This window comes from Sparus aurata, chromosome 11 (genome assembly GCF_900880675.1).
Source record: "Sparus aurata chromosome 11, fSpaAur1.1, whole genome shotgun sequence".
Classification (NCBI taxonomy): domain Eukaryota; kingdom Metazoa; phylum Chordata; class Actinopteri; order Spariformes; family Sparidae; genus Sparus; species Sparus aurata.
In genome coordinates, this window is record NC_044197.1 from 26,791,817 (window position 1) to 26,805,266 (window position 13,450).

General features: G+C 42.2%; 1 protein-coding gene across 12 annotated transcripts in view; it reads left to right on the forward strand.

Moving 5' to 3' along the window:
* Positions 1-12,574: 12,574 nt before the first annotated feature.
* Positions 12,575-13,450, forward strand: part of lrrc7 (leucine rich repeat containing 7) — a 79,382-nt gene continuing 78,506 nt past the window's right edge. For 6 of the 12 annotated variants that reach the window (XM_030432529.1, XM_030432528.1, XM_030432531.1 and 3 more), the window contains exon 1: positions 12,576-13,255. In XM_030432529.1, the coding sequence (XP_030288389.1) occupies positions 13,231-13,255 (25 nt within the window). In that variant the 5' untranslated portion in view covers positions 12,576-13,230. Of the gene's footprint in view, positions 13,256-13,450 lie in introns of all 12 variants that reach the window. The other 6 variants (XM_030432534.1, XM_030432533.1, XM_030432539.1 and 3 more) reach the window with 2 other exon arrangements.

A 13,450-nucleotide genomic window follows, 5' to 3' on the forward strand; every position in this document is an offset into this window, starting at 1 on the left:
GATGAATTTCTCCTTTTTTTCAGGAGTTCAGGAAACACGCTCAGAGATTATTAAACAGGGGAAGCCTGTGTTCCCTCAGTGTGTGTGTGTGTGTGTGTGTGTGTGTGTGTGTGTGTGTGTGTGTGTGTGCGTGTGTCACTGTTCCTCAGATTGCAGTTGAGTTAGTGTCTCCATGAATCACTTTATGATCTCATATCACTTATTCATACCCCCATGAATTATAGAAACCTCAATGAATCGTTCATCTATATGCAACATCTTGCGGTTCATGTGTGCATTTGTGAGGACTGTATGAATGTATTTTTTTTACGAGCTGTTTGGCTCTGCTCTGCTTTCCTCTTGTGTGCGGCATTGTGGGGTTTAGCAAGACTCTGTGTGGAATGAATCCATCACGTTAGTTTTACGTCTACACAGTGAGAACAGGGAGTTTTGCTGTGCTCTCTCCACTTACAAAATAGAATCTGGAAAAGCAAAACAACCCAAAAAAACAGAAAATGCCTTATGATCCTCGAACCAATCTTTATGAGTCAATATCAAAACAAGAGAGAAACACATTGGAAACACGTGAACAGAAGTTTGGATGGCCTTTGGGAGATATAAGCATCTATCTACCTGCATTTAGAAATAACATGCTGTTAACATTCAGATGGAAACGGGAAAGAAACGTTTGTCTGCCATGTTAAACTACAAAGTTTTGTTGACCCAATCAGCTACCATGACCTCCTCTCTATGTTGACTTTGTCGCTGTACAACAGTGTCGCGTGACGTCCTCCTTCGCTCCTGTCTTAATTATCAATTGAATTAAAAAGTTATTTTACTGCTGTATAATTACTGCTAGTATGGTTTGTCATTCTAATCTGGAGGATGGTTTAAACCATCAGTCCACATGCATAACAGTGAAAAGAGTTAGCCTTCCACAAAATGAGCTTATGATAACATAACTAATGTTGTGTTAGTAAGTAGTGTAAAATATAAATTTTTCATGAACTTATCGTCTCTGAATATTTAGACAGCATCGCTTATCATTTTCTGCAGTACTGATACACAGTTACCAGCTGTGCTTACCAGCGACCTTGCAACAGGATATTCATTAAACTAAATTGTCTTATAGAACTGGCAAACTCCTTACAGGAACAACTGATATTGTGTGAGTACCGTTACCAAGTGTGCAGTCGAAAGGATGAAGAAGAGAGGGGCATGTGTGATGGTGGGTGCGTGGTTTACAGCAATGTTATAGTGTTGAATGCAATAGTGCAGTGTGTGTCCAGTTTTGGCTGTCAGTCGGGGAAAAAACCCTGCAACCCCTCAAGATTGAAGCCATATCCTGATTGCACCCTATTGGTTAAAGTGTGGAGATCCAGTCACACTTGAACTTGTGAACTGACGGTTAAGGTGGACCAGCTGTTTTCATTTGAGTGAAAGTGTGCCTGCTGATATTTGTTTGCTCGCACAAACTGGTGGATGTCATGATGTCAGTGTGGTTGCTACGGCAACAGAAGGCTCATATGAAACTAACTGCTGAGAGCGGAAGAATTGGGTGCATTCAAACTTTGATTTAATTTTCTGCCTGGTAGCATATATTTGTAGGGATGTACAATACTCTGTCACTGTTGTACTCGTGTTTACACAAAACATAGACCTATTCTCAGGTTCATTACTTGAACCTGACCCAAGTGGCCTTTGTTAGGACCAGAGCAGGTCTCGACCTACGAGGTCCCTATTGTTTTTGTAGTGACTTTTTTGTCCTAAATGATCACTGCCTGAACATGCCCCAAAATTCACCAAACTTAGAATATAGTTCACACCTGCCAAAAATGTTTAGATTCTATTGTCGTTGTGAATTTCTACCACTAGGTGGCGCTATGATCAAGGAAAGTGCATCTTGCCTTATAACTCCCATATACTTTATCACACATTCAAAAACCTTATGTCCACGCTATCAGTGAATTGTGCCCAGTCTCTCGATATAGGCCAAGCCCATTTCCCAGGCGTTTAAACTTTGCACACAGCCTCTGTGGATGCACCTGACAAAGGGCTATTCAAAGAATTTTGATATTTCAAACAATACTCAAGGTATTAAATAACAGCTTCCTGCAGATTTCGTTCCAAACAGGAAGTGTTGCATATCTCCACATCGGTGTGTCTGAAAGACAGCAATTTCAGGTTACTACCTCCCCATGAGCCCCTGAGGCTCTGTGGAAAATTGTGGGCGATTACCACAAGGTGGCACTCTTTAAATGTAGTATTTTATATCTCCACATCGGTTCATCAGATTAACACGATACTTGGTTCAATTACTGTCAATGCCCTCCTGACGATAGCTGACGAAAGGTGTTATCAGGGGACTATATAGCGCCCCCTGGAATATCAACAATCCAAGCCCTGCCTCCTATACATGCACATACATGAATGACATTTGGTATGCATATCATGACCAGACGCACAAAAAACATTGCAGGTACCAAACTCTCACTCCAACAGGAAGTCGGCCATTTTTAATTCAAAGTTCCCATTTCACCCCCATTTTGATCCATTTCCATGTCCCGTACTTTAACGAACTCCTCCTACAGATTGAACACCAAAGACTTCCAATTCACTCAGGCATATTGCAATATTGTAGACAAAATGTGATGAAGATGTAATTTCAACATCTTCAAATGTTTTCATATATCTGCCTCAAAACAAATGTAGCTATATGCATTAAAATCATATGACATATTGATATTGACTCTTAAAACACTTCAGGGGGTGGCGTGGTTCCTGTAGTTGCCATGGTTACATGACCAGCACAACCACGATAGCCTTAAAAGCATTTGAATGGCAAAAGGACAATTAGTGCTGAAATCTTGAAAACATTTATTGATTTATATAATTGACATGTTATTTTTCTGTAGTCCACAGTAGATGAGTAGTGGAGGAATCAATCAGATCCGTCATTTATGTAGCGAAATATCCAACAGTGTAACACTTTATTACAAAGAGAAGTCCTGCATTCAAACCCTTCGTTAGGTAAAGGTGTAATCAGCTGAAGGTACTCGAAGTATCAAAGCACGAGTTCTGCTGTCAAATGACCTGAATGTGGTTAAAGCTCTACAACAGATTTTATACTCTCAACAACTGACTGACTGACTGACTGACTGACTAACATGACTTTTGTTTTGTTTGTAATTTTTTGTCTGATTTTATTTCATGCTATTTTTTTTATTATGCTAAGACTTAAAGGAGTCATCACCCGGAAATCGCAATTTCTCTTGTTAAATCATGGATATTGGTGTTGGACCTCAGTTGAAACTTGCCTGAAAAGCTGGAGTTTGAAAGTGGCTCATTTTTTTCGCATTGGCTCTTTTTCCGAACAGGAATAGCGCACAATAGTGCGCGTTCCTAAAGCACGAGATTTTGACTCTGCTCCTGTGGTGACGTTACCACAGGAGGCTACTTGCATAAGCATCGGCTCACAGCCGTCCTCAGCCAGACTTTCTGAGTGAGCATGCCAAATCTGCTTATTTCTCTGTCATTTTCACGCCATACATCCTGACCGCCAGCATTAAAACTCAGGTCTTACATTTAAAACACGAGTGTGAAAAGCAAGAAGGGAAAAAAAAAGAATTTACCATTCAGAGACATCCTGCTGTAAACGTGTCTCTTCCACCATCTCTGCCTCTTCACTCTCCCGTTCGGTTTCCGACTCCGGCTCGTACATAAATGCCTGAATTCCGTAAGGTTCGTCATTTAGTGTGGGGGCTGTTTATGTTTTGGAGTCTGTGTGCATGCAGACTAGCCCCCGATTCCGGCTCTGTCCTTCCTGCGGCCAATCAACGCGCGCCTCATTACACATTAATACAATGCACATCCGGACCGGTCAAAACCTTGCGCATGATCTCGCGCGAGAAAGTCGCGGTATGAAAAAGTGTCAGAACAAGCTCTATGTTTGATTTAAAAAAATATATATATTTCTAATAAGTTTTAAGAATTGATCCAAAGCGATCCAAGAGGGACTGGATATGTAAAATAAGAAGAATTTCTTCTTCTTCAATAAAAGTAGGCGAACCGGAGCACCCGGAGAAAACCTAGTGTAGCCCAGGGATGACAAATGCATGTCTTTGAGCAAGTCTCCACTGGATCAGCGTGGATCTCGGCGTGAGGAGAGCTTTTGGAACCATTTCTTCTTCTTCTTCCTCTGGCTCTCTTTCTCCTCCCACTGCTGCTCCTTTTCTTGCAGAGTCTTCCTAAGATGTGCCCTGAATGAGGGACATCTTTGACTCCTGCCACTCCTCCTGATGACCCTGCAACTTCTGCTCATCATTACTCAGAGCAGCCACAAGGGTGTTGTTCTTGTGTTTCTGCTCGTCCAGCTGAGCTCTGGATTTCTCCATCTCCTCCAGCAGAGAGGATTTCTCCTTCTTCAAGTCTTCTCAGGCCTTAATGAGGGATTTCTGTTCCTCCCGCCACTGAATACGATGGCTGTTCATTTTTCTCAGAGCAGCCACAAGGTTGTCGTTCATGTGTTTCTGCTCGTCCAGCTGAGCCACACAAGAGAGCTCCGGATTTCTCCATCTCCTCCAGCAGGGAGGATTTCTCCTGCTGCCAGCTGAGGCGCTCGGTCTCCAGCAGATCCTCTGCCGTTTTCAGGGCAGATGTGATCTTCCTGGTTTCCAATCTGTGTTCCTCAAGCTGGGCTTGATGGAAAGCCTGAGATCTATCCACAGCCTTGTTTGCCTGCTGTTGCAGAGTCTTCACGTCTTCTGTGGCCTGAATGAGGGATGTCTTTTCCTCAACACGAGCTTGGCTGTTCATTCTTTTCAGAGCAGCCTCAAGGTTGTCGTTCTTGTGTTTCTGCCCGTCGAGCTGAGCCACATAGAGAGCTCTGGATTTCTCCATCTCCACCAGCAGAGAGGACTTCTCCTGCTGCCAGCTGAGGCACTGATTCCAGATCTCTTACCTCCTTCAACTTTAGATTCTCATCCTCATGCATCTTTTGCCATTCGCCTTTGAGAGTCTTGCTGAGAGAAGTCTGTACTTAAAGCTCATCCAGAGTTAGAGGCGGTTTCTTACAGAGCACATGGCTCTGTGATTTCACCTCCTCTCTCTCCGTCTTTGAGCAGTGGACATTAGACTTATCTAGCTGGGCTTTCAGGCCACATATCTCTTTCTCCATCAGCTCTTTCTTAATGCTCAATTTTTTCTTTTCTCTGAGCTGATCGAGGGTATATGTCAGCGCTTCCTCTTGGATTTCCAATTGGACTCTGACCTCAGACCCACCTTGGGTGAGCTTGTCCTTGCTGAACACATAGGCCAATGTACAGTCATAGTCACAGGGCCACATGTTGAACACAAGAAATGACATTTAACCCCTTCCTTCCACACCCGACAGCAGCATGCCCTGATGCGCGTCGACTGCGAGGGCCCGTTCATCACTGCTTGCAGCTTTAATTATAGTTATTATTATTTAAACCTTGTACTGTAACATTTCAGGGTTTGAAGCCATTAATCCTTTTAGAGCTTTTATCTAACTCGAAAATGTAGTTGGCATTAGCTTAGTTCCTCACTGACTAGAATTGTATTTGTTGCCTGGAAACATTAACTTAGTGAACATCTTAACAGGAAGCAACTATTGAGGCTTCAGTGATTTAATGACACAACACTTTCTGCTGGTTCTGCACCAGGCTGTCACTTCGCTGCGTGACATCCTGCTACCTGCAGGGTACCATCTCATACTCATATTTTCTCTTTAGGAAGCAGTGTGTGTGTGTTGTGTGTGTTTGCGTGTGTGCGTGTGTGTGTTGAAGATACAATTCTGTCATCAACTATCCTCCCCTGAGAGACACACATGCTTGTGTCTTTATGCCTTTTAGAGCTGCCGTTGCCTCTAACCCGAACTATAACTATCACAGCTACACACATCAACACAACCCTTAGCCTGGAACCAGGTCTAAACCCTCAAAGAGTCCTCTGAAGTAGTGAGAACTGGACAAAATGTCCCCACCTTTGAAAAATGTCTTCACTCTTGATGTATACAACTCAAACTGGTCCTCACAAAGATAGAAGATTATGTCACAATATGCAAGAGTTTGGACAGGTTTGATTGACATCTCCGTGGCCATTGTTGTACAGTAGCTGCAGAGTTTGGAATCCTGCTATTGTGATGTTATGAGCGTCATTGTTGTATTTCCAGCTTACACTCACAGAACAGGTATGAGGTGTTGAGAAGGAGCTGCAATTTGCTACCCAAAATAGGCGCGCTCTCTAAATATACAGCAGTGTGACCTATGTTTTATGGCAGATCCATGCTTGGCTCTGTAAACCAAAGCTGCCCAAAATAGGATCTGTGGGCAAAATCAGCTGAATCTGAGCTGCTTGAAATAGGACCAGTAGGCAAAACCTGGCTGCGTTTGGCCTTCAGAAGTGTTACACTGAGTGTAAATGTGCTCTGTCTCATTTATTGTATTTAAATTTGATGCTTTCACATCTGAGGTACTTGACAAGTCTCTTAAGAGCCTCATTCATCTTGCAGTATTTACATTATAAACAAGCAGTCGAAAAGTTTTTCTGCTTTAACGTATCATTTTGAAGTGAATGTTGATTGCACAATATAATTATAGAATAATGACACCATCTGTGTCTAGATTGGGTTCCTATAAACCTCCCTTTAGATATGTAATTTTGTCCAGTCAGGTTGGCAGTTTGGCACCATTTCTATCAGCTTCCACATTTTCATTACCGACTAAACGAACAAAGTAACTACTGCTTTGTCCTTTGCTGTGGATAGTCACGACTTAGTGCCACTTGGAAAGGCTAGCATTGGAAAGTTGACTGTTTCCACTTAAAGGACAATCTAAGAAATAATTGTTCGGGGCACAGTCAAATTGTCTTGTCTTGGCTTGTAGCTTCTTGTCTGAAGTTGTCCTTTTGTGCCAACGCTGTTTGCACTTAATGGATGTTGAACTTTCTATCTTTTATTAGTTACTGCTCCTTATACAAGCATAAACGAAATATGCTTGTGCAGGTTTAAACTTCACAGCTTGAAAAAGTTGAACTGAGCAACTAATTGTGCATACTGGTGTTTGACAGTCCAGATAAATCAATGAATAAAAGTGCTGCAAAACATAACTTTTGATATGATATTTGGGACTATTGAACCTGAAGAGATAACCCACAAGCAGCAGTCAGTCATAAACAGACACAACGTGAAGCTCAGTAAAGCCCTCCTCGTATTGATTTTAAATCACTGTAAAGCCTTTCCACTTGTGGCTCACTGCATTTGTAAAACGCTGGTAATGTAAAACATCACTGTAATCAAACAGAGGGCAAGAAGATGATTTATAAAAGCAACTGTTCAGGGATGTCTTGACATTTTGACATTAATACTTATATACAAATAAGTCAGCTACAGCTCACATCTTTCCATGATATACAGACTTGACTAAAATCCCATGCATCCATTTGCACAAAAATCTTAGGATAGTACTTACCATCCTTTCATCCATCATCTGAAACAGCTTATCCTTTTCAGGGTCATGGCGGGGGCGGGGGGGTGGGTAGCTGGAGCCGATCCCAGCTGACACTGGGAGAATGTCACCAATGTTTTTGCATTTCTTTGGATTGTGGGAGGAAGCACCCAGAGAGAACCCATGTGACAGACTTTCCTAAACGGAGACCACTTTATCGTATGACATCTTGTTTTACAAACATAACTTCTTCAAGACAACTATAAAAGCCCTAGGCCTCTCTGGCCAGGCAACAAACATGGTCCCAGCTGTTAAACAGGACTCTTTCAAAGTCAGCCTAAGGTAGTTACATCCCTTTAAGTTAAACTTGACATGATGGTGACGTTGATGTTTTATCACCTTATTATGTGTGTGGACAACCCTTAAGAATTGTTTCCCCAATAGCTTTATTTGAAAGCGCACCCACTTCCAGCCATGATGGTTGCATCCCCATTGTGTCCTTCTAGTTGCTGTCATGCCACAAAGTTAACTATACTATTGCCCTTTGGGTAACACTTAATAATAAGGTACACAAAAATGGCAGTAGTCAATTCAGAATGACTTCATAATTAATTAATCTTCATGATTCCTGAATAACTGTGATTTAAGAACTATATAGTAAATAATGATGAGTTAATAGAGAACATAATGGAAGATGTTAATGAATCATTAGCTGATGATAGTTGATTAGTTAATACACATCTATGAATGGACACACTGGCCACATTCTTCATGGGTTGTTTGCTGAACCAACTGCTTGGCGGCGCCAACTTGTGATCACTCATTAACTACTAATTACTTACTCATTAGTTACTCTTTCTGTGTCCCTCCAAGTTAAATGAAACTTAATAACGAGTGGTTACCAGGTAAACTCTTTAATTACTAATTACTTAATCATTAGTTTCTCTTTTTGGGAACCTTCAAGCAAAGTGAAACATACTACGAGTAATCCTGCATTACTTGATGATTATGACAAGTAGCTACTTAGCTACTGAGTATTTTCTCACAGTTCAATGAGTGTCTTAGAAAACAGACAGCAGGTTTCTCTAAAATATTTTGATCACTATATTCACACCCCAGTCGTTCTATTAGATCGAATATATTAGAAGATGCAAAAAGGGGGTAACTAACGATGAACTAATTAGTAATTGATTCATGATTATTTTATTATAAAATCTGTCCTGATTTATTCCTTACTCACTCCTTAGTAACTGCCATTGAGGCTTTTGTCATATAAAAGTTGGCAAGGTTTCATATTATGTAAAAATGTAAACCTACCCAGAGAGACAGGAAAAGAGAGATGACTTGATGACTGACAGAGCGACTGGCTGGCCAGCTTTCTGTTTTCTCACAGACTGTTGTTAAACTCAGTCAATCTTGGAGAGTCCCAGTGCTGCCATCTGGGTTTAACTAGAGCTTCATCCTGGCACTGGCAACTGGCACATATGGCATAAGGATACTATGGCATTTGTTAGAGTAGAGTTGAGTAGAGTGAAAAAAAGATAAAGGTTATATTTCGCTTTCAAGTGTCGGGTGTCAGTGTTTTATCCACTTGTCCGCACAACCTGAAGGGGAGTTATATGTTGTATTATATATATTATATCTCATATATTCAGAAACTTGCATCCATTTGCTAATATAACTGATCCAGTTTTAAGCCTTCACCTGTTGTTTTGAGCTCCTATGTGTCTTGTCCTCACCTGGTTGTCCTGTAGTAAACATTACTGTCTACATTCTCTGGATTTAGATTATGAGAATTTAAAACAAACCACCATGAGTGGCGCTGCACTTCAGAAGTTCAGCTAACATTTTCTCACATTGAGACATCACTGAAAGACAACACCGCTGGCACATGATCTTTCCTCACATCAAAGATCTTCTTAATCTGATCACATCATGAAATAGAAGATTTTACCCAAGTATTTCAAGTTATTTTATTTTCAGTTTTGACCCTTGTTTGGGTAAATTCCCTTTTGTAGAAACGTAATTGCTCTGGACTCACACAGTTTATACCTGAAAGCTACCTGTTAGCCTCTGAGCAAGTCCACTGAAGCCAATTTTTGTTGCAGTTGAGCTCAAGGACTCCTCAGCAGTGGTTTAAAGGGAGGGGCAGGCACTTTCCTCAAACTTGGGTATCCTGATTGCCCTGGCGTTGGACCTGTCAAAAGCATGCTTCTTTAATCTCAGCCTAGTTATTTCTACAAACTGCCTCCATACTGGACAATTCTGCATCTCAGGATTTAACCTTGACAACTTCAAATGGATCAAGATCAAGATGAAATGGTTTACGCAGGGGTGCCACATGGTCAGGAATAATCTTGGACTCGTCATTGAGTTTAATGGTAACTGCAACAAACTATTGTTTGTGTTTTATGTTGATTTGTATACATTTTATTGTTGCCTTTTGTGAGTCTAAGGTCCATTAGGGAACGGGCATGGCAAATTAGCCGAGAATGCTGTGGCATTGGTTCATGCTGAATACTCAACATATAAATCAGCGTTAACTAAATAACACATCAGTGTTCACTACTGATGCAGGAAGCAGTCTGCTCTGTAGGTAGGATAAAAGTATGAGTCCAGAGTTCAAGGTGGTGATTAGGAATGCTGCACATCCAACTCTCATGCAGGAGAGGAGACTTTGTTTGATATTTTATTAACCATAAAACATCTTTTTATACCTGTACCATTCCGGCAAACCCTAACGATATCTAAACAATAGTTTATTTGATATACCCTCGATATAAAGTAACCGTGACATCACAGTTGGTTTGTGGACTGCTGTTTCAAAGCCTCGAGTTTAGCATTATGGTTGTATCATGTTGGCCGAGATGGTGGTGCTGCGGAGGATCAGAGGATTTCCGTCAATCACAAGATACATTTTATTTAAAGTTTATTTTACTCTCAGTGGGACCTTAATTTACAAAATGAACATCATGCTGGAACAAGACTTGGAACTAGTGCTTGAGACCATAAACGCATTCAGTAACTGTAGAGATAATAAATCAAGTGAGAAGTAGGGTCATTTATATTTCTCTTTGAAACCAGTGGCCATGATAAAGAATGATACAGTCAATGTCATAACCACGATCCTTTCCAATTCTTAACTGCACTGTAGATATCACCACGACCATATATGATGGAATGATAAGCAGAGATAAAATACTTTCAGGCAACAATTTACAAACCAGATCAAACCTTTGAGCTGAGGACATGAACTGCTCAAATCAAGCTATTATGAAAGAGTTCCACATTTTGGAGGGAGTCTAGTTAATGATTTATTGCCAACCAGCTCATTATTGGTTGCCAAGACTGAACAAACTGCCAACTCTTTGTTTTGTGGATTTATTTCTTGAACTGATATTAAAATAGACAAATTGGCGTCACGGTGTCCATCACCAACTAACAGGGGTCCTCTGCAGGTCATCATCCATCACAAATGATTGGATTTCTCAACAATTGTTCATGTTAAACTTAAAGCCTCTGCACCTCCATCATGCACTCTCAAGAAACATTACATTTCCTACAGACGAGTGAAATCATTCGACGGGTAGCACCATGTGAGGGACGACAAGTGGATTTACAAGTTTGCTGTGAGTCAGTCATCACTCTCAGCAGCAGTCCTGTGAATTGAAATAATGAGCTGGGGCTTCAATGACACAGCGATCATCATTTTTGATGGATGGAGTAGTTTCAACTGTCAGATTCAGATTTACGTTTGATGGTGTAGGTCAAGAGGAGAAGGGACACATTTATCTCGGGCATAAGGCCAGAAAGTTTGAGTCTTTGGCAGCGGGGGGTGGTTGCTTGTTGCTGATGACGGTGATCCGCTTTTCACCACCAGCTGCGCCGGCATTGGACCTGATCTGTAGTAGGGCCAACCTGAGCCTGCATCCAAGTGAGCTTCTGTGACATTTTGCCACACCTGCCCCCCCCCCCCCCCCCCAAAATCAATAATAATCTCATGTCTGTGCAGGAAACCTGAGAGAAAGACGTTTTTAAAAGTGAGTGTGTCCTGCTCTCAGTACTTTTGTAGCTTCTAACTGAAACCCTTTAATTTCTCTCGGCCTGTTTGTACTTTCTAACATCTGCTGTGTTACACTGCTTCATCGTGGTCCCTCTCAGCTGTTTCGGTATTCATGTTCAGTTACTACTGGTGAGAACGCAGCGTTTCCTGTAACGCCGCTTCATAATAAAAGCAAATTGCTTAATAATGGAGGACGTTTGTTGTGAAGCAGTTTCATGAAATGAAAAGCGCTTGTAACTGAATTAGCGGAGCCACTTTGTTAGTACTGCGGGGATAGGGACAGGCACGTCACACCTTCAAGAAGGTAGCCTAGTCGTGGTGAGAATGCAAATGGGTAAAGGCAAGTATCACAACAAGCAGAACAGTCTAGTAAGTTCATAAAATGAGTTTACTCTACTGCGGGATTTAAAGCCAGGAAAATACAACACGTTTGCCTATCACAATAAGGTAAGATGTACCTCGTTGATCCCCTGTAGGTGAAATTCACTGTGATATCCAACATCTAAGATTATATAGGACACTGTCATATTACAGTAACAGTATAATATGGATGTATTGTCCTGGCCGACAATTGACCAAATGAAATCAATCAGCAGGTTAATTATCTGCCAAGGTATCAGTTGTAGCCCTTTGTATACAGCTGGTAGATATTTTTAGAGGAACAAAATAGTGTAATAAAACATCCAGCACCCTCACACACACACACACACACACACAAGAACACACATATAAACCCTTCTCATTTAAAATCACGTTTTAGCAACATTGGGCTATTTTTGTCCTCAGCAGAAACATTTTCCCTCACAGGAAAAGAGCGAGGCAGCCTGGCAACAGTCTCAGGGACAAGCGTGCCTGTGCGTGCGCGTGTGCGTGTTGACACGATGATAAGATAAAAAGGCGACTTTCATTCTTTCTCTCTCTCTCTTTCTGGCACGCACACACACACACACACATACGCACGCACACGCGCACACACTCACACTCGTGCACAATTAGGCTTGCAACACACAGACGCGCACCCCCCCGCATGCGCACGCGCATACTCTGGCGTCCTCGTTCCATCTTCATCCATCTCTCCCTCCCCTCCCCTCCCTCCCCTCTCCACGGGGGATAGATGGGAGGAGACGCTCCTGCTCAATGTGTTTTCCCTGCAGCGGGGTTCACGGTTACGGAGAAGAGGAGGAGGAAGAAGAAGAAGAGGGAGAGGGGCACCGCTCACAGACACGGTCACGGATCCGTTCATTCGGTGCGGTTTTTAATAACCGCACGCTGACCTCGCTTTTCTTCCCGCATGTGACCGCGTCTTCGCTTTCGATTTTATTATTATTATTATTATTATTATTATTATTATTATTATTATTATTCATTTCTTAAACATGGAGGCGGAGCGAGGCATCTGGTGAAAGAAACCAGCCGAGGAGATCTGACTGTAGCGTGTGAGAGTGTGACTTGGATTTAAACCTCACGGACTGAGCCTGACATGAGTCTCGCTCTCACCCGGGTTGACGTGCGCGTCTCCACCGCTCTCCGGCCCCGCGGGTACTAAGGATGCGGCTGGCAGCGCGGGTACCTGTCCTGGTTTCACACCGGCTCGGTTCGTCCCGGTAGACTGATCCTATCCGGTGCTGCTGCTGCTGCTGCTGCTGCGGTGTCCTCAAGGGCCACCAGAGTGATTTTTTTGTATTCTTACAAGAACCGGATCCGCCACCAGCAGCCTGACAGATGGATAACTACTCTACTTTACAACGTAAGGCTGCACGGATTGACACATACCTGCTGCAGTGTTTGTCATGCGTCCTGTGATCATGAGTGCATCCTTTAACGAGGAACAGCATCAGCGCCTCTCACACTCTGCTCATCACTGCACAGGATGCCCATTTTGTTAGATATTCAAAAATGTGCATTAGACGCCTCATTTTTTTTTTTTTATTCAATGGTATCT